Here is a 26,566-nt window from a genome sequence, read left to right as displayed (position 1 = left end):
TTTTGATAAACACTGAAGCAACGTGTATCATCGCGTCGTACCGAGCGTCAGCATCAGGTCTCTGTGACCGGGCTGCAGGTCATCTGGACTCAAAGCAGCCGGATCCTGATGAACTGCTTCAGCTGAGAGCTCTGCAGGGGAAACATGGAGTTGGAGGATGTGGTGGAAATTCCACACTTAATCACCTTCTGGTAAGAAAAGAACAAATATACAATCTTAAACCAAAGTTGTGTTTTTATTAAAGAGTTATAGCATTTAACAGAATCTATGTATTTCCAGCTGGGAGGCCAGATAACCTGCTCCTCGATCAAACAAATGACACGACTCTTTAGGGGAAGAGAGCAAAAGATGGGAAGGGGAACAGCCAATTCAACTCTACATTACAGCGTCTTGAAGATTGGTGTCTAGACCAATCTTAAGTTTCAACACGTTAAGTATAGCCGATGATAATTGCCTGCCAACAGTCACAGTGGCACCTGCTGTCTGTTGGAAGCTAGAGAAGGCAGCCAGTCTGTGTTGAAGGTGTGAAGACGCCTGGGGAGGACAGCCGTAGTTTACATCAAACTGAAACATTTAAAGTTCTATGATAGAGGAGATAACACGTTGGATTGATACGATTATATAACCTTTGAGTTCATGCGTTACCTGCTGCACAGAGCACAGGAGCAGCTAGCAGTGTTAGCAGTGGGATTAGCATGTTGGTGTTGAAGAGTGTGATCTGATCAGAGCTGTGGAGATGGGAGTAAGAGTGAGTGCACCCCCCTGCACATCTGACAGGCCACGCAGTTTAAAGTGCTACCGGCCCGAATCCACCCCGACCCGACCCCTCCTGACTCCCTCTCTCTCTCAGCTGACTGACGCCTCTTCTCTATTCTCATGCTTTCCTACTGTTGCTTACTTTGAATGCATTACCTTCTGAGTATTTCTACACTTTTAAATCCCTGTCCCTCTGTGTGTCCATCTCCATCTCTTCTACCTCTGTTTACCTGCACTCCCCCCTCATTACCACCCTCAGAGAGCAGGACTTCCTGTCACACAGAGGCTCCTCTGTGAGTGAAACTGGAGAGCATTCCTCTGCCAGGCCTCAAATAAAGACAGATTCTTTCAGAAATAATCGGGGAGGGAACCCTGCTTCCCCCCCCCCCCCCTTCTCCAGGTGGACAAGCAGGGTCTTTGTGCGGCCGCTGCCGGGCTGGACCCCCGAGCCGGTCCACCTTCAGTCCTTCAGTCCTTGCAGAGGTGGAAACACTGGGAATATCATGAGTGAAGGAATATTAGTTTATCGATGGATCGTGGATTTTTAAAACCTTTCCAATGTGGATTTACTCTCCTGGATCAAACATCTGCAGCTCAGGGATGATCTGATCACAACATGGAGGTAGGCCACGGCTATGACTTCCTTTCTATCACACATTGTGCATATTGACCTGTCAGGAGTGTTCACTCTTAGAGATAATGTTGTTTTAGAGATCTTCAGATTAAAAGCATCACTTCAGATATATCCTAACCCAGTCTGAGCCTTTTAACACAAACACTAAAGCCAGCACTAAGACCTGATCCAGCTCCTAGATCAAGGATTTGTAGTTTAAGAGTCCTTAAAACTGGTGTCCTCAGTGAGTCACTAAAGTAAAATCTGCTTTAACTGAAGTCCTAAGGGGGCAGAAAAGGAGTCAGGGAATTAGGCAGGATTCACATGTAAGACCACTTAACATGCTTTATTTCAGCATTCAAAATAATTAAAAACATCTCAATTTATTATACATATACAAAATAGGTACAGATCCTTGTGGTGTTTTTTCCCCATGGTTGTGTCTGTCTGCCTTCTCTCACTCAGTTTGAATCCAATTCTTTTTGAAAAAAATTCAACTTTTGCACAAGAACACAATAAAACAAACAACAGATGCAGGGGGTGGAGAGGAGAAAAGAAGAGGAAGGGGGTTCAAAAAATAAAAAAGATGTGAGAAGATGTGGATCCACTGGGAACTCAGAGCTGGAGTTTGAGTGTTTCTGGAGATAGAAGAAGTTTGTCTCTCTCTGGGCACCAGCAATAAAAACTTAGCACCAAGAGGGCCCCCGCGCCGGAGAGGCCTGACACTACACAATAGTGCGGACAAACCAGACAACCAGGGGCCCCCAAAGGAAGAATAGCACCTTGAGTTTGATCTACTTCTGCTTCTGCTAAAGTGTTGCTAACCCCCCCCCCCCCCCCCCGTCCCCCCACCAAATCTAGCTCCACTAACACTGGGCCCTGTGCTGCTGCTCATCGCAGATCTGAGGTAGCCATAGGAGTTCTTTCAAAATAAAAGAGGTTTAACCCATGTTTCTCTGCTGGTGGTTTTAATGTGACTCTGGGACAACAAACAAATCACAACAGCTACAGAATCCAGGATGAAGAGGAGGGGGTGGGGCAGGTGTCAGAACAACAGAGGCAAACATGGCTGTCAGTTTCACCGTTTATTCATCAACACCTGAAACGTGGTACAATGCAATTGAGTTCTGTCTGTTGGACTGTCCTTTCTTTCCTCTCGCCACAGTGCGGTGAAAAGTCTGTGTGTTTCTGGAAACTCCAGAGAGGCTTTGGATGCATGAAGAGGGGGAAGTCAATTTATTTTACACTTTACAGAAGCATATATTATTTTCTTGTTGCCAGTGAAACAAAATGTCTTCTCTACGGGATCCGTGGTGTTGGTGATGGTAAAAAAAAACAAAAAAAAAACAAGAGTCAGAAAAGTAGTGGTCCCAAACGCAGCGATGCAAACGCCGCCACATCGCCGCCATCTTTGTTGAAGTGCAGGTTTTAGGCAGAGTGGACCATCGTCGGAGCAATGGCCAATCAGGAGCGAGGGGTCAGATTTGTCAGAAAAATGGCAATAGAGAAATGTTTTGGTGGGCTTTTTTTTGTTGAGAGAGATGACTGCTAGAAAAAATAAAACACACACACACACACAACATTTTCAAGTCCAGATTTCTCTTTTTACAAGAAACAGACGGGTCCAACTTCAATGCCGAACTCTTGGTCTGGAGCACCAACGTCCATAGGAGCGATATCAATGATGGGAAGGCGAGATGTTTTCGTTGTCTTGTAGTCGATGACTGTCTTGCCCCATGTACCGGTGTGTGACTGGAGGGGAAGAAGAAAGAAACAGGAGTTAGGAGGGTCAACATTCAGTTTCTGCACACTGGATTTCTACATCTGGCCTGATGTTTTGGCCAAAAGACATCCAGTAGCTGCAGCTGCTAGCAGGCATGTCTTCTGATGCACTACTTCACTGACATACTGGTGCAATTGGTACAAGAGCATGAAATAAAGTTTCTCACCGTGCATCCGTCTTCCAGGACGCTGTAGGTGAAGCGGCTGTTGCCCTCGGCTTTGATCTCGATCTCGTTGGAGCCCTGGAGGAGCATGGCCTTCTTGAGGTTTCCGGCGGAGGCGTCCATGTAGGCGACGCTGTTCTTGCAGTGGTAGGTGATGTTCTGGGATGCTTCAGTGGACATGAGACGCAGGAAGGTCAGCTGGATGTTGACGTCCTGTGGCATGGAGCCCTCGCTTCCGTACTCGAACTGTGTGGGGGATAAGAAGTGGACAGGTGAGATGGAGGTAGAAGGAAAGACCAACTAGTAGGCAGGTAGCGATGGGATTGGAGCAGGACATAAGGAAGGGGTCTGGTTGGATCTAGCATGTTTACCTGGAAGCCCTCGGTCATGGCCTCTCCGAAGAAGACGTGCTTCTTCTCCTTGATGTTCTTGCTTGTGTACCAGTTCTTCTTGGCAACCTCAGGCTGAGTTGAGGATACGCAGGTCTCTCCGGTCTCCATGTTGCAGTAGACCTTGATGGCGTCCTGAGTGCAGCCCTGGTCGGGGTCGATCCAGTACTGTCCTGCAGAGCGAGGAGTTGAGAGGGGAAAGGGTCAGAAAAACCCTGCAATACAGATTCTGCAATCCTATGTTTTTCAGTTTCTCTAGAATACTGACCGCTCTTCCATTCGGGGTGGCACATCTTGAGGTCGCGGCAGGTTCTGGCGGGGTTCTTGCGGCTGCCGTCGGGGCTACGGAGCTGCTCGATCTGCTGGCTCAGGCTCTTCAGGGTGCCGTCCACCTCCAGGTCGCGATCGCGGAGAACGTTAGCGTCATCAGCACGGAACATACGGAAGGGATCGGGGGCCTTCTCCTGGGGCTGGGAGATGAAGCCGAGGTCGAAGCCGCCGCCGGGGGCACCAGGTGCTCCAGCAGGTCCGGGAGGTCCAGGAGGACCCTAAACAGGAAGGAGGTGGTTATTTCAATGCCGGTAGAAGCTTTGTTTCACATGATTGTGTACAATGGTTAGAGTGATGGACTTACGGAAGGTCCCATCTCTCCAGAGCGACCACGGACTCCAGGGGGTCCGGTGGGTCCGGGCAGACCACTCATACCATCCTTACCAGAAGATCCAGCAGATCCAGCTGGGCCCTGCAGACAGAATAAAGAGAAACCTTAAGTGTCAAAGTCCCTGAAAACACTTGAAACTGCTCGTTTAAAGCTTGTGTATCTGGTTTACTCACTCTAGGTCCAGCGGGTCCAGAAGTACCAGCGGGTCCAGCCTCTCCATTGGATCCCTATGCATTAAGAACAGAAACATAAGTAAGAAAAACCAAGTCCAAGTATGGATTGTGTTGATGATGAGGATATAGAGTTGAGGGGACATACAGAGGGTCCGATGGGTCCCTGCATTCCGGTGAATCCACGGTGTCCCTTCAGGCCTCTCTCTCCAGCCTCTCCGGACTCTCCCTTGTCTCCACGGAGTCCAGCGGGTCCCTGTGAGGGGGAAGAAGGGCATGATGAATTTGGCCTTCTCTTGTCTGCTGTCAGTTCATTTGTTATTGTTGTGAGGGTTGTTACTTACAGCAGGGCCACGAGGTCCAGCAGAACCAGAAGCACCAGCAGGGCCAGCAGATCCCTGAAACACAGAGGAACCGTTTAATGTAGAGGCCAGCAGGCTGCACTGAAACACAATGTATTCTCTAAACTCCGGTCACTCACAGACTCTCCACGGTCTCCATTCTTTCCAGCGGGTCCAACGGGTCCGGGGGCACCAGATGGTCCAGGGGCACCGGAGGCTCCGGATGGTCCTCCCTCTCCCCGTTCTCCCTAAAATCCAAAGACAATGTGTGTCATCACCAGCCTATCATGTGTTCTATAAGTAAAAAGTTATTAGTTAGTGTTTAATGAATGTAGCAAAGTAAAAAGTAAAATAGTTGCCTCCCTCATGTCACATTATGTTAACCCTAAGTATGTAGCATAAAGTGGTAGTACTCAAGGAATGTATGTCAAAGTAGTACTTAAATACAGTACTTGAGCAAATGGACTTTGTTATTTCCACCGCTCTGCTTAGCTTAGCATCATGGTAGCATACTGTTTGCTAAAGGACTTTTCAGTATGCTCAGTTTGCTGCTGGAAAAGTGACTGGAACACACAGTCAAATCCAGCTTCTGCCTAAACGCCATCCTAGGGTCTGGTGCTTTGCTCTGAAACCATGAGGATGAACTGGTACTTTGTCCGAATGTGTACTTGCACTGGCCACCCTCTGGATCCAAACCCAATCCCCCTATTGAATGATACTCTAATGTGTCACTGTACCATCTGGAATCAAGTCTATCTAAGATTGGTCAGTCCACTCTTCGGGGCTTGAAGCCTTCTGAACTCACCTTGGGTCCAGCAGGTCCATCACGGCCAGAAGATCCCTCATTACCGGGGCTTCCCTAAAACACAAAGCATGTCAACTTGTAAGGAACCCGTTCAGCATTCAGACAGAAACACGGTGGACAGGTACAGGTGTTTCTTCTTACCTCACGTCCGGTCTCACCAGAGGCTCCAGCCAGACCAGCAGGGCCCATGGGTCCTGAGGGTCCACGCTCTCCACCGGGTCCTGAAGGTCCAGGCTTTCCAAGCTCTCCCTGTAGAGGACAGCCACAGTCAGTCAAGTTTAAACCATCTCAGTTACTTTCCTGATATATCACCTGGGCTGTGAGTCTCATCAATATTGAGGTATTTGAACTATACCTTAATACTTGAGTAAATGCACTTTAATCAGTTCAACTACTGCATGTTTTAAGGCAGCAAGACAGGAAGTTACTAATAAAGTGAATGTATACTCCCTTAGAATCACATGTGTACAGTTTGTTCTGACTAAATCATAGTTTGTGGTCATTGCATCCTTTAGAAGTGGATTTGGAGTCATATTTGATTCGTCATATTTTCTGATTTGAAGAGGTTTTAGCGCGCTGGTTCAGATGCATGGTGCAGGTTGTGGTTCTGTAGAGTAATTTAGGAACTCACAGAGGGTCCGTTCATGCCAGGGAAACCTCTCTCTCCTCTCTGTCCGGGCAGACCGACAATACCACGAGATCCAGCGATACCTTGAGGTCCAGAAGTACCAGGAGCTCCCTGCAGGGGGGGACAGAGAGCGAGGCAGTGGTTAGACATCAGGCAACAGAAAGAAACACATCAACATCCAGGAGTTTATGCAAATGAGTCTGGAGATTTCATCGATTTGCATTATTGAACACAACCTGCCAGATAACTTATAATATTACAAATAACTGTCTTAAGGTCTGGATTGAAGCGGGAAGGTTTACAGTTGTTACCCTGTTCACCTGTGAGTACAACATGTATGCATTTTAACATCCATACCTTTAAAGGCCTCTCCTACTCTCTGACACACCAAACCTGTTTACATCATTCACACTCATTCAAACACTTTATTCCTAAAACACATGCAGAATAAATACCTTTTAATGGCAGTAGTTTGTGATTTATGGAGTGATCCAGAGAGATATCCTGAATCCCCTCTTTAGCAACCTCTGACTATTCAGCTAGGGTGTCTATCATGTCATTCTTGACCTTGTTCATCGATAGTGCCCCCCCCCTAAAGAGGCTTAAAGTCAGCACTAGCTTAGTGATGGATGAAAGTTTGAATATAACTTACAGAGGATCCTTCACCACCGGGACCACCCTTCTCTCCGGCAGATCCTGGGGGTCCAGCAGCTCCCATCTCACCAGCGCGACCAGCAATTCCGGTCTCTCCACGGTTTCCTTTGGGTCCTTCCTTGCCACCGGCTCCGGGGGCTCCAGCAGGGCCAGAGTTTCCCTGTGAGGGAGAAGGGGGGACATTTAGCATTGCTACAGTACAATAAGAGAGTGAGAATAATATGTAATGCAATGAAGGGGAAGACTTACAGAGGGGCCGGGGGCTCCGACTCTACCTGCAGCACCGGGGAATCCAGTAGCACCCTGCAGACACACAGAGGCCCGTTAGCTGGATCACATCAGTGCACATTTTAATCCAAAAACTGCTGTGCACATTACATGATGCAAAGAGCTGCAGGATTATTTTGCAATTGCGATATAAGTTGGAAAAGTAGAGTGAAAGATCATTTTTGAAAACTCGTTCTGAAATGAGTATATTGTTCACATCCAAAACAGTACATGAATTTATAAACAGCTGCCTGAACATGTTGGGACTGTCTCCAGATTACGCTCTCAGCTCTGTTTGGGTATAAGCACCATGATGTCTGACTTCTACACTAGCTGCTCATGAGTAGAAGAAAGAGTCAAATAAATCTTACAGGGGGTCCGGCGGTTCCGCGGGCTCCCTTAGGGCCAGAGTTTCCATTGGGACCCTGAAAGGACACAACGTTTTGTCAGTAAACATGTCAGCATTTAGCCTCAGCTTCTTATGTTCACTGAGTCACGGGATGAGTTTACTCACCTGAGGTCCAGCGCCACCAGTGGGTCCAGAAACACCGGGGGGACCAGCATCTCCCTTTCCACCGTTATCTCCAGACTCTCCCTTAGCACCAGGCTGACCGTCAGCACCCTGTGGATGGAGAGAAGTCAGAAATGAGTCAACTTCAAACTAAAGGAGAACAGTTGGTGTGAAGATATTCTGGAAGAGATGACTTACAGGAGGTCCAGCGAATCCAGCGGGTCCGGGGGGTCCAGACTCTCCACGCTCACCCTGAAGAAGAAGAAGAAGAAGAGTCAGTCACTGATTCAAGCAGCTAGATTGTGGTTCCCGGCTTCAGCCTCAGGATCCATGTATCTGTGATCCTCTCCAGAATGGAAGGAGTCATCACATACAGAGCATCAACTAGTTCCTGAACAGTGTCCTTCACATGCTGATATCCAAGAGAGGGAGTTCCACATCCTGTCATGTTCTCAGCTACAGTTGATACCTTAGTTAGCATGCTGCTCTCATGTTGGAAGAGGACACTCAGGATGTTCCCAACATAGATGAAGCGTTATCTTCTAACAGAGTGGTGCCAATGGGACTTGTTACTTACAGGGCCTCCACGAGATCCAGCAGGTCCGCCGGGTCCGGGTGCTCCAGCGTCTCCCTTATCTCCGGAGGATCCACCGGGTCCAGGAAGTCCAATAGGTCCAGTCAAGCCACGGGGGCCATCCTTTCCACCAGCACCATCAGCACCCTTGCCTCCTTGGTCTCCCTGGGTGAGGGTGGAAAAGGGGGGTGTGAGGTTCATGCATGAATACTGGACTGCTACTATGGATGGTTCTATATATACCATCACATGTACGACTGGAAATATCATGACTACTAGGAATATGGTTGTGGACTCACTCTGCCTCCTTTCAGTCCTGGAAGGCCAGCAGCACCGCGCTCACCGGGCATACCCTGAAGTCCTGGAGGACCCTGAGCTCCAGAGTTACCTGGGGCTCCAGCATCTCCCTGTGGAAGAGGAGGAAGGGGACAAAGGGTTACACAAGAACTCAATCAGAACTTCATCAAGAGTGTTCCGTCATTGCTAACGTTGTTTACCTTAGCGCCATCGTTTCCACCAGATCCGGGGGATCCACGGGCTCCAGCGGGTCCATTTACACCAGGAGATCCACGCTCTCCGGGGAAACCTCTGTCACCCTGAGGGGAGGGGGGGGGGGAGATCATTGGGTTACTTTAAGTTCCAAGAGTGGTCAAAGAAATCATTTGGATCGATCTTGCTGGATTGCATAACTATGAGGGGCAGGATATTCCCTGTATGTAGTGAAGATAAGATCAGATAGGATAAGATGGACTAATTCAAATGATATACAGTTAGGTAACTTTAAAATAAGAAATGAATTCAATGAATATATAAACATACTTGAGTCATACATATACATGCATGTGTGCCGGTACCTAGCTTCAGACTATTAGCATGATGGCAACAGCACGTAGGAACCGTTTGTAGCCCGTGTCAGACTTATCTCCAAAGGTGCTCTACTAAATGACTTACTCTGTTTCCAGCGGGTCCAGATGCTCCAGCCTCACCGGACAGACCCTAAGCACAAAGAGAGGCAATTCATGAATTCATTTAGTGGACAGTATCAATATGATCAGGTATCTGAATCAGTCATGTTTGGGTCAGTACCTGCTCTCCGGGCTTTCCACTCTCACCAATGGCACCCTGGGGTCCGGGAAGACCCTGGAATCCACCAGCTCCTCCAGCTCCCTGCTCTCCTCTCTCTCCAGAAGGTCCCTTAACATAAGCAACAAGGGGAGGACTGTTAGTGCCAACAGGAAGTGACCAGAAGTCGGGCAAAGTATGATCTGTTTTCCCTCTTGGTTGTGAGGTTGCGTCTGAGAAACAGCTTTCAGGCTTGGTTTGTTTGTTTGCAAACTCCAGCTTGGATTTTCGTGAACCTTGGTGGAAGATGTGTTGCATGCGCTAAGGAAGTCACATCTTGGAATGGATCGGAATAAGAATAGGGAATCTGTGCTCCATTATATGTGCTGCCAGAAGTCGTAGTAAGAGCATACAGAACAATCTTGGTGTGGCTTCCATTTTGTTTCCATATTCAGACCTGAAGCTAACAAACCCACCAAAGTCAGTATAAGAACTTTCCAACTCAGTCAATGGGACCACTCCGGTCTCGATGGAGGCGTGTGCTCTAGATTTGTTCGTGTCTTTGTAGTGAGTGTTTTACTTACAGCAGGTCCAGATGGTCCTGGAGCACCAAGATCTCCGTCCTTTCCTGGGGCACCCTGGGTAAAGAGATGGCAGTCTTTCAGACACAGCATTACAGGAAGACAGTCGAGTGAGATGGACTCAAAGTGTGCAGTTTAGACAACTTACAAGAGCGCCAGTAGGTCCCATCACTCCTCTCTCGCCAGGCTTTCCACCCTCACCCTGCACATAGAAGTAGAACATGTTACAGGATGCGTAGACCACTTTTCAGTTTCTCAGTTCAGTCAAATATTCAGGAATATATGGTCTACGTGAAGAGACTCACAGCGACTCCCTTGGGTCCGGGGAATCCCATAACTCCGGGCTGACCTCTAGCTCCAACGGGGCCGGGGGGTCCGGGGCGACCATCTTGTCCAGTGGATCCCTGGTATAAAAAAGATGAATTGAATTTAAGCACAAAACATCTCTGTGTGTTGATGAGATTGTGTTGTTATAGTGAATCTGGACTTACAGCAGGTCCAGTCTTGCCATCGGGTCCGGGGCTGCCGGGGCTACCAGTTATACCCTACAGGAAGAGGTCAGGGGTCAAAACATGGCATGGGCAAGGACTTTATTGATGTTCCTGACAACAGATTGTGAAGGAAACTCACCTTAGCTCCAGGAAGACCGGACTCACCAGTACGACCAGACTCACCAGAGGAACCCTTAGCTCCAATGGCTCCGGGGCCACCGCGCTCACCATTGGCGCCCTACAATGGGAGGGAGGGAGGGATAGTTCGATCAGAAACAGATCAACAGTTTGTCAATTAAATACAAGAATGGAGAACATTTGTGTTTGACTCACTTTGGCACCAGCAGGTCCATCAGATCCGGGGAAACCACGACCGCCAGGGGCGCCCTGCAGAAAGGGAAGGCTCAGTTAGCTGCAAAATAATCTAAATAGCATAAGCATTGCAAAAACACTGTGAGGCATATTGCAGTGTCGGTCCAGCTTTGTTTGTATTCTAATATCTAGGTATGCTTTGTTCCTGCATTAGCATTCAAGTCTTTCTTCTCTTTAGAGTCATTTCCCACCAGCAGGGGGCGCTGCTATGACTTCCCCTCACTTCATAATTAGTCATATTAAAGTAAACATTATGATATAGTGAACATTAGGTAAGATGAGATGCATACTCTCTCTCCTGGGCCTCCACGGGATCCTGCAACACCGGGCTCTCCTCTGGATCCTCTCTTGCCTTCCTCTCCTCCTGGTCCTGGGGCTCCCTGAACTCCAGCAACACCCTGCACAACACACACAGCGTTAGAGATGCATATTCATACATGTGTGTGTATACATCAATATGCTGACTGTGGTGAACTTCAACTTACAGCCTCTCCCTTGACTCCAGCCTCTCCCTTGGATCCTGGGGCTCCAGCCTCACCCTGAGGGACACGAGCAGAAACAAAAGATTCAAAAAACGAATTCAGCATCAACTCAAATAATGTAACTCAAATATGCACGTGATGTATAAACAATAACTGAGATGATCGGTTCCACTCACAGTGTTTCCCTTGGCTCCGGGGGCACCACCAGCACCTTGGGAACCAGGGGGTCCACGGGGTCCGGGGAAACCAGGTGCTCCTGCAACTCCAGCAGCACCCTGCAGGGGGCAGCACACACAACTGGTTAATTTCATGCTGGACTGCAAGGAACCAGACCTTTAGGAAGTAAATGTTCAGACAGGGGCACTCACAAGGTTTCCCTTAGCTCCGGCAGCTCCATCAGTACCGGGGCTTCCCTGAGAGGTGAAAGGAAGGGGAAGGGGTTATATTTAGACCGGAAGATGATGAAGAAATGATGAAGACATTGTTTGAAAGCAGGTTTTTGTTTGTACTTACAGAAGGTCCAGCGGGGCCAGCAGGTCCGGGGTTACCGCCCTCACCACGGGCTCCAGCGGGTCCTTCGGCTCCACGAGTTCCCTGAGCTCCAGCATCTCCCTGAGGGTAGACAAACAACCGTTAGATCATCAGAACCAACGCCAGAAGGCTGGGATGCATCATGGGTAAAGACCCTCAGCGGGATGAACATGCAGGTCGGACACAAAGACAGGTGTATGTTGGGGTTGGACTGAGTTTAAAGTGATGAGATGAGGGCGTTTTAAATGGCGTAAGGTTTACAATATCTGTGAACAATTCATTCAAACCTTTGCGGATGCTATGCAAGAAATGTAACCCAGCAAACACGGGGTGCATATCTTAATTAGGAATATTCAACATTAAGAATTGTATTGTATAATATTGGCCATCAACAGTACACAAAAATAACTATATTTAATATCCATAGTGTTTGATATTCTGTCACTTTGTTTAAACCCTATCCAACCCCTGTTTGAAAATCAAACTAACGATCAAATATTTAAAGATCAATGCTTGAAAGCACGACAGAGTCAGATGAGTATCTAATGACTGCTTCTACCTCTCTTGAGAAGAGAACGAGAAATGGCATGGTGTGGTGTTACTTGGGATTGACAGGCCATGGAGGATTGAGGAAGATGTTGTGAGACATTAGGAATGGAGGTTGTTAGAGATGATTGGATCATAATGGGTGTTGGTGTTGTACCTTAGATCCAGGGCCACCGGGGAATCCAGGGGGTCCAGATGGGCCAGTGGGTCCCTGGGAGGAAACAAAACACACACAGGTTCAGGTCACGGCAGCAGAGTCTTTCTCTGAGAATCCCCCTGGGGTTTTTAACCCAGGGTCGATCGAAGCGGTACTTTCGGGAGAACCACTGAGAACATTTTGAGAGTAAGAAAAGCAAGTATACTTACGTTAGGTCCAGCAGAACCAGCGGCACCGTCGTTACCACGAGCTCCCTGCAGCACACAGACACAGAGAATTGGATGATGTGTTCAATGACCAACGATGATGTGTTCAATGACCAACTCATGATGATTGCAGTATTGTATTTGTATGTTTGTGTGTGTGTGTGTGTGTGTGTGTGTGTGTGTGTGTACTCACAGCAGCTCCAGAAGCACCGTTGCGACCTCTCTCACCGGGCAGTCCACGGGGTCCCTGTGACAGAGAAAAGTTAGTTTTAAAATGGCGTCAATCTGAAAGGAGGGGAAATCCAAGATAGCATCCGTGTGTCGGATAGGGGGCGTTTGTTTTGCTCACCATAGCTCCGGGGGTACCGTTCTCACCAGCAGATCCAGCCTCTCCCTAAAGACAGAAACAGGTGAGGTGAGGAAGGAGTGTGGCGTCATTACTCAATGCCAATCTCATATGGCTGCTTCCATTCCTGCTCATGCTAGTTGGCTCTAGCCGTGAGGAGGACAAGTGTTCTTGAGTTCGGCTTCAAAATCACATATTTATTACAGAAACTCTGCAGAAGAAACTGGGTCAGTGCAGTTTGCAAGTTATGGGTATTTACGAAGCCGGACAAGGTCCCCTTATGTAAGGGACTCAAATCAAGGTTTCCTCAACTTCTGTAGCCCCCTCTGTGTCCCCCTCCAAGGGGGCACAATACACTAATGCTCTTAATATATAATCATAATAATGACTTTCTCTACGAGCCCTTTGGAAAAGCCCCACTTGCTTTCATTGGCTTGCAAGAAAAGTATGGTGCACCTTTGTAAAGGCAGTGCTCGACATGCTGAGTGGAGATCTGTGTGTGTTATACTCTTATAAGCCTGCTTGTGCTGGCTTTGTTGAATCCCATGTTTTCTGACCCAAGGCTGCCTATAGATACTGACCAGGTGTGTGATTACAGAGTTGGTGTGTTGGTAGGCTTTACAGATACCCAGATGCATGTGGGTTTAAGAGTACTGTCATGTTTCTGAGAGAGGCAGTCACCTTGGGTCCAGCGGGTCCACCGTCTCCCTTGGCTCCATCCAGACCGCTGAATCCCTGCAGAGAGAGAGAGGTTTAAAGTTAGCGCTCGGCTAGCGGAGATGCTATGGTGGTGTCTTGTTGAACCGGAGCTTGGACTCACTCTGTGTCCCTTGATGCCGGGCAGACCTGGAGTTCCTGGGAATCCACGAGCGCCCTGAGAGGAAGGAGAAGACACGTTCATGATCACAGTTTGCTTCAACATTGCATCAATTAGAATATAAGATGTGCTAATTGGCATGGTGACTCACCTGTGGGCCGGATGGTCCACGCTCACCGTTGCGACCGGGCTTGCCAGACTCACCCTAAGAGATGGAGAAAGTTAGTCTTTGGTGCTGATGTTTTACTAAAAGGAAGTTAGCAACACTAGATTGTAAAGATATTCAGGTAAGTAAAGGTCAGCCATTCAAACCCTGACTGAAGCATTTGGGGAGCAGACTTAGGGAAAGTGCAGCTACCTGAAGAGTGCATCATCATTACTCTGAGATCAATGAATATGAGCAGAAGGACTTACATCCTCTCCGTTCTTGCCAGAGGGTCCGGCGGGGCCACGGGGTCCCATGGCACCCTGCAGAGACAGAAACACTGAGAATGAGGACAGACTCTCAAGGTGAATTGTGGGTAAATATCAATGTCCATTATGCCAATACTTACAGAAGATCCAGCCTCTCCAGACTCACCGGGGGGACCGGTGAATCCCTGAGGTCCCTGTAGGGGGGGGGGGGCATAAACACCATTAATACAACACCAATACTGTACATGTAATCCAATCTAAATCCAACCTGGTTCAATTCCAATTGACTTTAAATAAGTGTTGACTTTCTTAATTTCATTTGAGCTTGTTTCAGATCCGTTTGCTAGGTTTCGTTTCAGGTTCATTTGTCCCAGAAAGGTGTTTAATGTGGTCTGCCCACTTTGTCGGGAAAACTAATTGAATAGAAAAATGAATAAATGGAGTTCTGGCTCCGACTAAATTCACAGGATTCTGCTGCAAAGTCCAGATTTGATCAAGACATTTATTTTAATATATCATATTTCTTTTGGTAAATCCCAGAAGCTCAAAGCTAACCCACTGGCTGCAAAGTTTGAAGGATCCTTCCTGGGTCTGACAAGTCCCTATTTTAGTGAGGAACATGGAGATCAATGAAGGAAACACAGATTTATTCTTTTGCTTTCAGTTCCGTGCGTTTCAGACCGTTTTGAATTCCCCCGCGTCTTTCCATTTCATGTGGATGCACTTGTGAATTACATTCGGTCTGAACACACAAAACACTTTCTGCAGCATTTTCAAAGTCCTTTAGAGTGCCCTCTACTTCTCTATGATCAAAGATCAGGCTTTTTGGGTTTTGAATAGAGGAAGTGGGTACTTACGCTAGATCCAGGAGCTCCGGGGGGTCCACGGGATCCCATGGGTCCCTGTCAACCAAACAGAGGCAACATCAGACACTGCATCGCTCTGATTAACAGTGTGTGTGTGTGTGTGTGTGTGTGTGTGTGTGTGTGTGTGTGTGTGTGTGTGTGTGTGTGTGTGTGTGTGTGTGTGTGTGTGTGTGTGTGTGTGTGTGTGTGTGTGTGAGTGTGTTGGTGAGTGTCTTACCATGGGTCCGGGCACAGACATGCCAGGTGATTTATCGTCATAGCCTCCGGACATCTGAGGAGAGAAGTTCTGGAAAAAGGGAAAAGAGGTTTAAATATTACAATCCAGCTCTCAGGGGACACACAGGATGATGCTTAGGTTATGATGACATGAAGACAATGCACTTTCTGTGTTGTGCAGGACCTTTATCTGATACAGGATGCACTCTGGGTATAATATTGAACTAAATGAACTTTAGGGCATCCCAGCCGAAATATCCCAAATGAATGATATCCTAAAAGGGAAAGCTGCTTTCTGAACATATAAACCAGTCTCCTGTTTCCATCTGTGTTCTGAGATATCTCATCATGTCAGTTCAGCCGGGATCACCCAAACCCTTTGAGCTGATCTCTTGCTAATGTATCCCAAACAACCTCCCAGTCTGGGATGAATGAAGAATAAATCCATCTGTCTTGATCTCGACTTTAGATGCTGAAGAGCTTTATATGAGATATTGCAGCTGATGGCTTTAGCGGCTCTGTTAGCTTAGCGCGTTCGATGGAAGTCTGTTGTTTATATTTTGTGGTAGGTTAGGATGGAAGTCAGAAACAAAGTGAATCAGAGCATGCTTAATTCAATTGTGAAACGGTAGTCTTCGGTGGCGAATAAGCCTTTGAGTCATTGGCTAGCTCTAAACAAGCATGCTACATCTGACTGGCATGGTATGTCATATTAGCATGTTGCACACACAACCAGAAATAGGAAAGAAATCAATCATAAACTTATTGGAATGAAGCTTTCTGGATTAGACAGTGATACTATTAGCAATATGTGTTAGCATGCTAGTTCATGTCTCTCTGTTAGCATGCTAGTTAATGTCTCTCTTTTAGCATGCTAGTTAATGTCTCTCCGTTAGCATGCTAGTTAATGTCTCTCTGTTAGCATGCTAGTTAATGTCTCTCTGTTAGCATGCTAGTTAATGTCTCTCTGTTAGCATGCTAGTTAATGTCTCTCTGTTAGCATGCTAGTTAATGTCTCTCTGTTAGCATGCTAGTTAATGTCTCTCTGTTAGCATGCTAGTTAATGTCTCTCTGTTAGCATGCTAGTTAATGTCTCTCTGTTAGCATGCTAGTTAATGTCTCTCTGTTAGCATGCTAGTTAATGCCTCTCTGTTAGCATGCTAGTTAATGTCTCTCTGTTAGCATGCTAGTTAATGTCTCTCTGTTAGCATGCTTAATAACACTGGGGTAACACTGTATGCCCTGTTAGCTTAGCATAGTGAAGTAGTATATGAGTCAATGATCAATTCTACATAATAAACCAACATTAGCCAGCAATTGTTAGCTCAGTATGCTAAGCTACAAATCACAATTAGTGGGAATATTAGTTTAGTCAGCTTAATTATGATGAGGGTCAATTGGAATGTTAGTTTAGTATACAAGTTGCTGACTAACCAGATCTTAGCATGCTAACTTAGATTGTGAAGCTTTGGGAATGTTAGCATAGATGTGGTAAGAGTTTGAGCATCATTCAAGACCAACTCTATATCTCTGTTTGCCCCGAATGAAGGTCTGACCTCAGTCTGACCTCAGTCTGACCTCAGTCTGACCTCAGTCTGAAAGCCAAACGCAGACAGTTATCTGAAGCTAAAGATGGGTTTTTAGAGATCAATGAAACGCTTGAGTTTGATCTGTTGGAGTGGGATCCAGTCTCTCGGCACTTCCTGTCCTCTCTGAAGCGGTGTTGACAGCCTCTTACGGGTTGGTACTGCTCCATTTTGATGAGCAAAGAAAGTCAAACCAAAGCCCTGAGGTGTGAATGCTCCAAACTACAATAGGGATTATGGGTAGTGGAGTCAAAACTAACCAATACTTCTATGGCTTTGCTTTCTTCATTTGTTTGTCTGACCCCCACAGAGGAAGACGTGCTTCAGACGCCACAACTCCCAGAAGCTTCTCACATGAGTCCCATCCCCACGGAGGCTCTCCTGGACCCCAACGAGTCAGATACAGAACTGCAAATATAAGATGTGCAACTTACCCCTCCGAGGCCGGGGGGTCCTGGGGGGCCGGGGGGGCCGGGGCGGCCGGGCTGGCCATCCATACCATCTCTACCAGAGGCACCAGTGGAACCCTGCAGGGGGAGAAGAGGAAGGGGTCAGGATCCTAATAAATCACCTTCTTTAAATCCACTGAAAACACACTTTCTTTAGATTCTTAGGATTTGTTTGGTTTGGATGCACATTTAAATGTTTGCTTCCTTTTAAGATTCCCTTCCACCTCGACCCTTGCTTTGTGTCTGTCTGTCTGTCTGTCTGTCTGTCTGTCTGTCTGTCTGTCTGTCTGTCTGTCTGTCTGTCTGTCTCTCTGTCTGTCTGTCTGTCTGTCTGTCTGTCTGTCTGTGCATGTGTCTCACCTGGGGTGGGATTCAATACGTGTAAACTTAACTTTCAGATGTGTAATGAGGTGGATCATTTGTTTATATATCATTTGTAAGTCAATTATATTTGTGTTGATCAATTTGATACTGCTTATGTTTGTATCATAATTATCTTTTGTATTATTGTTTTACACGTTCAAAATAAATCAAATCTAAAAATCTAAACTGTTGGATTGGTTCAACCCGATCACATGACTGCTTTTAGTCTTCATTCATCATGGTGTGTAATCTTTTATATCTCAGGTGTGTCTGTAGGGATGGAAGCAGCATTACACCTGGAGGAGGGGCAGTTCAAAGCCCTGTGAGACTGACCAATCAGGAATGGACTCGTGGTCATGTGACCTCAGCAGACAGGAATTAGGTAAGAACCACCATTTACTTTTTTATGGTAAACCTTCTATTTTTGATCAACAACTGAAAATAAATGTTCATAATGAATTTGACATAGTAAGTAATATGAACGTATTCATAATAAATATGATATTCAGTTATTATTAGAAGATTATAAAATGTCTTTGCGGTCTCAATGAAACCCCTTTATGTCAGAATGTAAATAAGTTGTGTTTTCAGAGCAAACATTATAAAATAAGCAGATTGGCATCACCTCTGCAAAGCAACCATAAGCCTTAATGTGTGTAGCATTATGGTGATCACAGATCATTGGGCTTTTCTGTGTGAAAAGTCCCAAAACTCACATTTTCTAACAATCCTGCGTCTTCCTCAGTGTGCACGTTTCAACCTGCCCCCTGCATGCCTCCCTCCCTGCTCCCTGCTCTCAGTAAAGCACATGTCCTGCCCCTAATTTACACACATTTCAGGATCTATATGCGCCATTTAATGTTCTATTCGAGCCTGATTCCATGTGTCTTTATGCACGCTTTGCAAAACCCATTATAAAAACGATGCTAGTGAGATCTGATGCTACCTGGACTAGCTTCTGTTGACATGAGTGATGTGAGCGCTGTTACTTTCCTACTTCTTCAGAAAGATCCTGTTTCCACACGTTTCTCTAAGCACAGCTGCTCTAACCCGAACCCCACCACAGACGCTCAGGAATCCACTCAGACAGTGAACGCACCACCACAGATTAAAAAGTGAATGCTAAAGGAGTGTTGGACGTACCCTGTCTCCCTTGGGTCCTCTGGGTCCCTAGAAGAGAACAAAACAAAAACAAAAGTTCACATAATGAGAAGAATGACCCACATGGTTCATAGAGTATGGGATCAGATCCCAAAAAGATACGAGTTAGACATAAGAGTCTATGAAATAACTTGATCTGATCAAATATCTTTACATTTAGTTAAATGAATATAATGTTCTAACTCTCAATGATCAATATTGCTATCAATAGCTACATGGAACAGATAAGGTTCATCATTATTATGGATTATACAATAAATCAAATGAATATTTACCTCGACCTGTGGCTCCTGGAAGCCTGCAGAGAGACGGGGGATAACAGGGGTTAGAAATGGAAAGCGACATCTTACAGAACAACAGAGGTGAAAACATGAATCCTTAAATACGTCCTGAATCGATCAGAACAGGCCGACGGAGTGAATGCAGAGCAAATCAAGCATTTCAGCACGTTACAGCCAAATGTGAAGGATTTAAAAAAGACGGGAAATGTTTTGCTTTTTTGTTAATAAGAAATGTAAAATGAATAAGAAGTGAATGCAGGGGACATTAAACCTGCAGAGTGCCTGAGGAGGGGTCAACGTCATGGAAATAGCACTGAATGCATCAATCACAGCAACATGCATACAGCAATCTATATTTGTTTACATCTTGTTGACATGGAAATGCACCGTCAGGGTTAATGTAGCTGGACCTGCTGCAATGGCATAGAGCAGTTCTATGATATACTACACTAGGACAGGTGACATGTAGCTATGTGGATAGGGCTAATAAAGACTAGCACAGGTGTAGAAGAGGTGCAGTGATGCATGTAGGTGGGTGCAGTGATGCATGTAGGTGGGTGCAGTGATGCATGTAGGTGGGTGCAGTGATGCATGTAGGTGGGTGCAGTGATGCATGTAGGTGGGTGCAGTGATGCATGTAGGTGGGTGCAGTGATGTAGGCGGTTGTCCTTTAAGAAGCCGCTGTGTCTGTGAATGCTTTGGCTAAACTCGTCGTATCACTGCGTTGTGATTGTGTGTTTTAAAATGGCCTGTAACTGTGTCGCTGTTAGCATTCTTCAAATAGTAATACGTGTATGTGGGTGCCGTGATCTACGTGGGTGCAGTGACGCATGTGTTTGGCAGTAGTTTGATGCAGATATGAGGGTGCAGTACCATCGTCGGGGCAGATGGGGCAGCACTCGTCGTGGGGGATGATGGGGTTGGGGCAGTCGGTCGTGTCCTCGCAGATAACTTCATCGCACATCACCGTGCCGCTGTCGCACACACAGATCTGACAGGGTTCAGGCTTCCACACATCCCGGTCCGCAAACACCTGGCCGTCCAAGGTGCAGCTGCCACCTGTACCTATGGGGGGGGGGGGCAGGTAGAGGGACAGGTGAGATACATGCATGTGTGGACAGAAATGCAAAGCAAGTGTCGAGGTGGAAGAGAGTCTTAAAAGGAAGCAGGAATTGAAAGTTGCATCCAAACAAAAGATTATAAGAATCTAGAAAGTGCGTTTAACTCAAATCTGAATATATTTATAAAATATCTCTAGAAGCATTTGAACGGATGTAATATCCCAGTTCGTAGCTTTCCAGATTTCACATATTTTCAACCAATAACACTCCACCTAAAACGTAGAATAATGTTACAAATGAAATGTGTAGTTTTTATATATTTCTATCACTCTTAGCATTAAAAGGGTGATAATGAGACCATCTACGTGGCATCAGGGTTCAATCTGCATCGACCAATCAGAGCTGGTTGTGGAAGAGTCCTATTACTTAATACTTAACCCCTGAGTAAAAGCTATACAACACGTGATGCAATATATTGCCACGGGCGTGATGAAGAGAGGAGAAAGGTGACGGCAGTGTCGTGAACACCTGAAGCAGATCTGAGGATGATGAAGGTTTGAACTCAGCAGGTGACGGAGAGGTCACGTCAGCACGGAGTAAACGTGACTTCATGTTCTTTTCAACCACCACTAAAAAACCCTCGGCTCCTCTGCTCTGACTCAGAGTCACTTTTTCCGAGCTGCGTTGCATCACTGAGCGTTTCTCAGCTGAACCCAAACTGGGCCTCCTCTCTGGGGTTAGAAACCTCCCAGCATGCCTCAGCGCTGAGCTCAGAGCGGCGGCTTGGCACCAGCTGCTGGAAACACTGCATGTGTTTGCAATTAGAGGAAACAAAAAAAAAAAGAGTGGAAAGAAGAAGAAGAGGAGGAGGAAGGAGGAAGAGGAGGAGGGGTGGGGGACGTGGCGGCCAGATGTTTCTGCAGCACCTTTAGCTGCCTCTGGGTGGCGCTCTGACACCACATCTGCTTCTCAACAGCTGAGATCTTTCCAGACAACATCTGGAAAAAGTGACTCTGAGCTCTCCACCGTTTCTTTGTCCTGCAGAAGCTGTGTTCTCTCTGACTCTAAACTGTGGCACAAAGGGGCGAGAGCGCTCAGGTTGTGGAGGTCAAATGTTTCCGGCAGACGAGACTACCCCTCCCTCTCTGACTCCTCCCCCTTTCACCTGGCCAACTCATCACTTGGCTCCAGGCGGTGAATCCACATCAATCAGATCCGAGGACATCTGTCCCTATGTCCTCCAGCCCCTAACCCATCCCACCTTTTCTTTCTTTTACCCTCCTTTGGGAGTCTTGTTGTGGGGGGACATCATCATTAAGGGGGGGTTCAATAAACAAAATGCCACGTACAAGAAGTCAAACTAAACCTCTTTGGGGTTCAATTTAGATAAGACATGCATTTCTGTTCGCCTGGAGGAACGACTGGAAAACCTGCAGCAACTCGCTCTGCATGCATGCATCAGAGGGGGGGGGGGGGTAGAGAGAGAGAGAGGGGCCTTCTCAAGATGCCCAATGCATTACGTACACCCTGTACTGTTTAAAGTCCTGCAGAGACTCCTCCATCCATCCATCTTTCTTTCTATCTGTCCATCTCTCTATCTCTCTATCTCTCTATCTCTATATCTCTCCATCTATCTATCTATCTATCTCTCTCTCTATCTCTCTATCTATCTATCTATCTCTCTATCTATCTATCTATCTCTCTCTCTATCTATCTCTCTATCTCTCCTTCTGTCTCTCTCTCTCTCTCTCTCTATCTATCTATCTAGGAGTAGATCCCATCAAAGTTTCTTATCTCCTCTTCAAACTCTCTCCTCTGTCTAAGATCTCAGCGGCCGTCCACCCACGAAGAGAAAATCCACAACCATCCAAAAAACAAACCAAAAAGTTTCAAAAGCAAAAAGGGAAAAGGCAAAGGTTTCTCCGTTAGAGTGCTGACTTACGGTCGTCCTCGCCCTGTGCTCGCACCAGGAGCACCGTGGCGCTCAGAAGCAGCGCCAGCCGCATATCCACAAAGCTGAACATGTCTAGATGCCACCAGACATGTAGACTCTTCGAGGAAAGAGGAAAAAAAGTTGGGGATGTTTTCTTGTCCTGCTACACTCCACTCATACACTGGTGTTTGGGCAGGGTCCGTCGTCTGTTCACTGTCCCTCGACCCCAACAGAAAACTCCCTACTGCCTACACTCACTTTCCACCAGGGCTTTTATATGGGAGGCTTCAGGAGGGGAGGTGCCGGGAACTGCACCCTCATCACCCCAACAGGGAAGAGCGGACCCCTCCTTCAAAGCAGAAAAAACAGAAAAAAGCAGAATGGCCCTCCTTCCATAACTCCAGAGCCGAGCGGAGGGGGGCCGAGCTGCAGAAACCTGACCCTGAGGAGCATCGAGGGTCTGCTCCTGCACACTGCTTCTATCCTGACTGTGATTTCTGCTGCTGCTCTGCTTCCTCATTACCTTTCATTCAGATGACTTGGACACTTCTTTAGTTTCAGGGTCACAAATAAAGTTTTAGTCCAGTTTTAGTTTAGTTTTAAATTCGTTTTTAGGTCCAAGTGCTTCACTTCAGCAGACACCTGTTTAATCCTGACCTTTATTTCTGGGTCTGGTCTTCTTCCTGATTCACTTTGACTGAGGGGATGTTGGGAAAGTGGCTCCAGTTTGGGCTCAGAAAATGAGAAAACATGTTGTCTAGTTTTGGCGGCTTGTAGTTTGTCAGTTTTTAGGTGAAAGGTATTCCACTGATCTGTTCCTCCAGCCCTGCTCTGAACCAGCTGGTGTTTTCTGGTTCTGGTCCACTTTCTGATTTTATTTTCAGTTGGATTTTAGTAGACTTCTTCAGGGAGAATGGATGAGCATCTCAGAACAGGACGGTTCAATCCATTTCCTTTTTTTTTTTAAATGTAGTTTATGCAGTGCTTCAGTTCATCCTGCAGAAATGGGTCAAATCCTGACTTTCATTTCTGGTTCTGGTCTGCTTCAGGATTTTGATTCTTGTTGAATTTCAGTAGACTTCTTCGAGGAGGTTGGCTCCAGTTTAAGGTCACAGCAGCTCAGTGTAGTGTGTGGCAGTTGGTGTTAAATCAGTCTTCAGGATGTACATGTTATTGAGGGTAAACATGCGCTGAGCGTGTCTGCAGGCTCAGAGGTGTTTGGTTTCGTTGTAGGGTTAACTTAGCTGTTGTTTCTGGAACTAATTCACTTGTGGTCATACGATAAGATAACATAAACCTTTATTAACCCCTGTGGGGAAAGTGAAAGACGGGATAGGACAGGTAAGAGTTCACAGGATAGAGAGAATACACATTTGAGTAACTGAACAAACAACAACAGGAATAATTATTTGTTTGCACGGCTCTCGTGATTTAAAATTCATTTTGTATGTAGGATTGTCTTTGTGCGGCAAAAAGCTAAAACTAGAGAGGCAACACGATGTTTGTGCATTTTCAGTTTGGGATATATCACGTCTCCTTTACGACTTTACATTGACAGCATATTGAGAACATTTTGAACATCAAATTGTCACAAACGTGATGCATGGAGACGGGAAGAAGGAGGCCTCTACTTGGCAGGACTGGTCTATTGAAAAGATAATATCAAGTTGCATTATGGGAAGTGTAGGATCCAGAATTGTTTTGAGCTTTGCCCAAACTAGGGAAAGCAAGTCCTAGTTACTTTAACTGTATATGTATATTCTTATATTATACTATGTACTTGATATCTCTCTTTTGAGCTTCTGGTTGGATGGGATTTCCAACCCTAACCCTAACCCCAACCCTAACCCTAGCCCGAGCAAAAACCAAAAAATAAAACAGTCCATGAGCTAATTATCTCAACTCTTTTGCACAAAATGACTCCATGAATTTGTAGAAAATCAGTGTGCTGGAGATATTTCCTTTAAGTATCACAAATGGCCCTCTAAACACAACTCAGATCCAGATACATGAACTGCAAACTTTACTTTTTGAGAATGCTGAAAACTGTTATCTCATTTCATGTTTGTTGAGTTCTCCTGTATCAGCTTTCACATCCACAGCAGCGTCCTGAGGGGGGGCTGCAGCTCTGGATAGCACTCACTGTCATAACAGCTCAAACCAATGATCAGCAGAACCCTTCAATCACTGTCCTACATCACCCACAATGCAACACGGGTGTTATTCTAGTAGAAGCTAATGCAGCATCGAACATCTCATCTCAAATAAACAAAAACTCATTTTTTTTTAATGGGCATGTTTAATTTGACATCTCATTGTAGTCTGAGCTAAATTGTGTTGCCTTTTAAAAGAGTGATGCATGTTTTTAAGACTATCCTGGAGATCAGAAGCTGAATGTTTGGCCTTAAAGACAACCAGAAGCTAATATTAGAAGAATCTTACGGAGGCTAAATTAAAGAAACATGTGATTTGGATAGAAAATGCTCAAGATGATAGATAGGATAGATAGAGGGATGGATAGAGAGATAGATAGAGAGATGGATAGATACATGGAGAGATAGATAGATAGATAGATAGATAGATAGATAGATAGATAGATAGATAGAGAGATAGAGAGATAGATAGGTAGGTAGGTAGGTAGGTAGACATGGCGTTCCACAAGGATATGTACTTGGACAACTTGAGTTTAATCTTTAATGCTTACTCTATTCTTCCACAAACCCAAATTACCCACAGATAGATGGATGAAAGGGTGAAGCAGCTCATTGTAAAAAAGGCTTCACTAATTCGTACACGTGAACCAGATGTTTGCTTTTTTTTAAACGAGCTGTTGAGCCCGCCTCTGTTTTGAAATACCTGCACAATTGCGGGGTTTGCAGACATTATGATTGTTATTGGCTCTAAATAATAAAAGCCCTTTTTAAAGTGGCTGCATATTTCCCCAAATAAAGGTTCATACTGGCGATTCTACCGCCGCCCCCCCCTCGCTGAAGAAGCTGTGCAGCGCCGGCCCGGCTGCAGGTGAGCTGTAATTAAACAGAAAGCAGACATTATGGAGAGGAGCTGCAGCGCTAACATCTGATCCTGAAGCAGCGCAGCAGACACGTTGCACAGTCTGAGGACTGCCAAGCAAGCCTCTAATTCACTGCTCCTCCTCCCTCCCTCTCTCTCTCTCTCTCTCTCTCTCTCTCTCTCACACACACACACACACACACACACACACACACACACACACACACACACACACACACACACACACACACACACACACACACACACACACACATGCGCGCGCACACACACACACACACACACACACACACACACACACAAACACACCCCTTCCCATTATCCATGTGTCTGCCTGTTCCTTTTTTTTTAGAGGGAAGAGGATGGAATGCAAATCTGTCTTTCAGGAAGAAACGAGGCAGAGTGGAAGAAGAAAGGGAGGAAAGCGCCACCTCATCATTCCCCGGGTCGACCTCCAGAGGCGTCACACACACACACACACACACACACACACACACACACACACACACACACACACACACACACACACACACACACACACACACACACACACACACACACACACACACACACACACACACACACACACACACACACACACACGGATAGACACATTTAGATTTTTCTTGTTCAATATTCTTTTAAAAGACGAGACAATGCAAAGACGTAGACTTACGGACTCAAAGTTACAGAATAAAAATAGACACCAATAGTTTTTTGTTCCCGTGGCTTCAACACTTTTTCTCTTTCATGCATTTTGCTGTTTACGACCACTCCCTAACAAACTCATCAAGATTCCCTCTCAGCACACGGACATCAGTAACTTCCTCACAGTGACATAATGTAATCAGATTACTTTAGCAGGATTACAGTGTTAGGAGAAACCTAAGAAGAGCATATTGTTGATCAGATGTTATCTCTTCTCTGTGAGCGTGTCTGTAGGGTCACACGGTGAATGTTCGAACACATGGCTCTGATCATTTTCTTTAGAAAGTTCTCAGAATCCAGATTTATTTATGTTTTTCAAAGATTCGCAATTTTTTTCTCAAAATCCTGATTTGTCCCAAACAATTCAAACTTATTCCCCCCCCCAACAATTTTACATTCCTTACACCCCATCCACACACTGACTCCTTTCATAATTCTCACTTTCTTTCAAAAATCTAAATTTCTTAAAAAAATAAAATTTGACTTTTTTCAAGAATCTCACTTTTTATAAAGATGCTCACTTTTTCGAAATGTAAACTCTGTTTTTAATTCAGCAGGTGAACCTATATGTTCATACAATAGTGTGTGTGAG

The 26,566-nt window shown here is 46.0% G+C and overlaps 1 protein-coding gene across 1 annotated transcript; it reads right to left on the bottom strand.

Moving 5' to 3' along the window:
- Window positions 1-1,683: 1,683 nt before the first annotated feature.
- On the bottom strand, window positions 1,684-22,485 carry col1a1a (collagen, type I, alpha 1a). The gene is made up of 49 exons (XM_079644802.1): window positions 22,246-22,485; window positions 20,116-20,307; window positions 19,237-19,259; window positions 18,944-18,970; window positions 17,423-17,515; window positions 15,404-15,472; window positions 15,178-15,222; window positions 14,461-14,514; window positions 14,321-14,374; window positions 14,058-14,111; window positions 13,910-13,963; window positions 13,771-13,824; window positions 13,093-13,137; window positions 12,937-12,990; window positions 12,747-12,791; window positions 12,538-12,591; window positions 11,817-11,915; window positions 11,672-11,716; window positions 11,480-11,578; window positions 11,307-11,360; window positions 11,112-11,219; window positions 10,783-10,836; window positions 10,589-10,687; window positions 10,450-10,503; window positions 10,264-10,362; window positions 10,107-10,160; window positions 9,962-10,015; window positions 9,402-9,509; window positions 9,267-9,311; window positions 8,813-8,911; window positions 8,615-8,722; window positions 8,319-8,480; window positions 7,940-7,993; window positions 7,745-7,852; window positions 7,602-7,655; window positions 7,213-7,266; window positions 6,962-7,123; window positions 6,313-6,420; window positions 5,823-5,930; window positions 5,682-5,735; window positions 5,017-5,124; window positions 4,880-4,933; window positions 4,684-4,791; window positions 4,539-4,592; window positions 4,339-4,446; window positions 3,973-4,252; window positions 3,687-3,877; window positions 3,319-3,561; window positions 1,684-3,121 (listed from the first exon to the last, which is right to left on the bottom strand). Exons 1-49 carry the CDS (start codon window positions 22,325-22,327, stop codon window positions 2,975-2,977), a joined length of 4,335 nt encoding a protein of 1,444 aa, XP_079500928.1. The 5' UTR covers window positions 22,328-22,485; the 3' UTR covers window positions 1,684-2,974.
- Between the last annotated feature and the right edge of the window lie 4,081 nt (window positions 22,486-26,566).

Source organism: Notothenia rossii (genome assembly GCF_949606895.1).
Source record: "Notothenia rossii genome assembly, chromosome: 8".
Taxonomy (NCBI): domain Eukaryota; kingdom Metazoa; phylum Chordata; class Actinopteri; order Perciformes; family Nototheniidae; genus Notothenia; species Notothenia rossii.
Note: the sequence above shows the minus strand (reverse complement) of the source record. Positions and strands in the feature narration are given on the sequence as shown.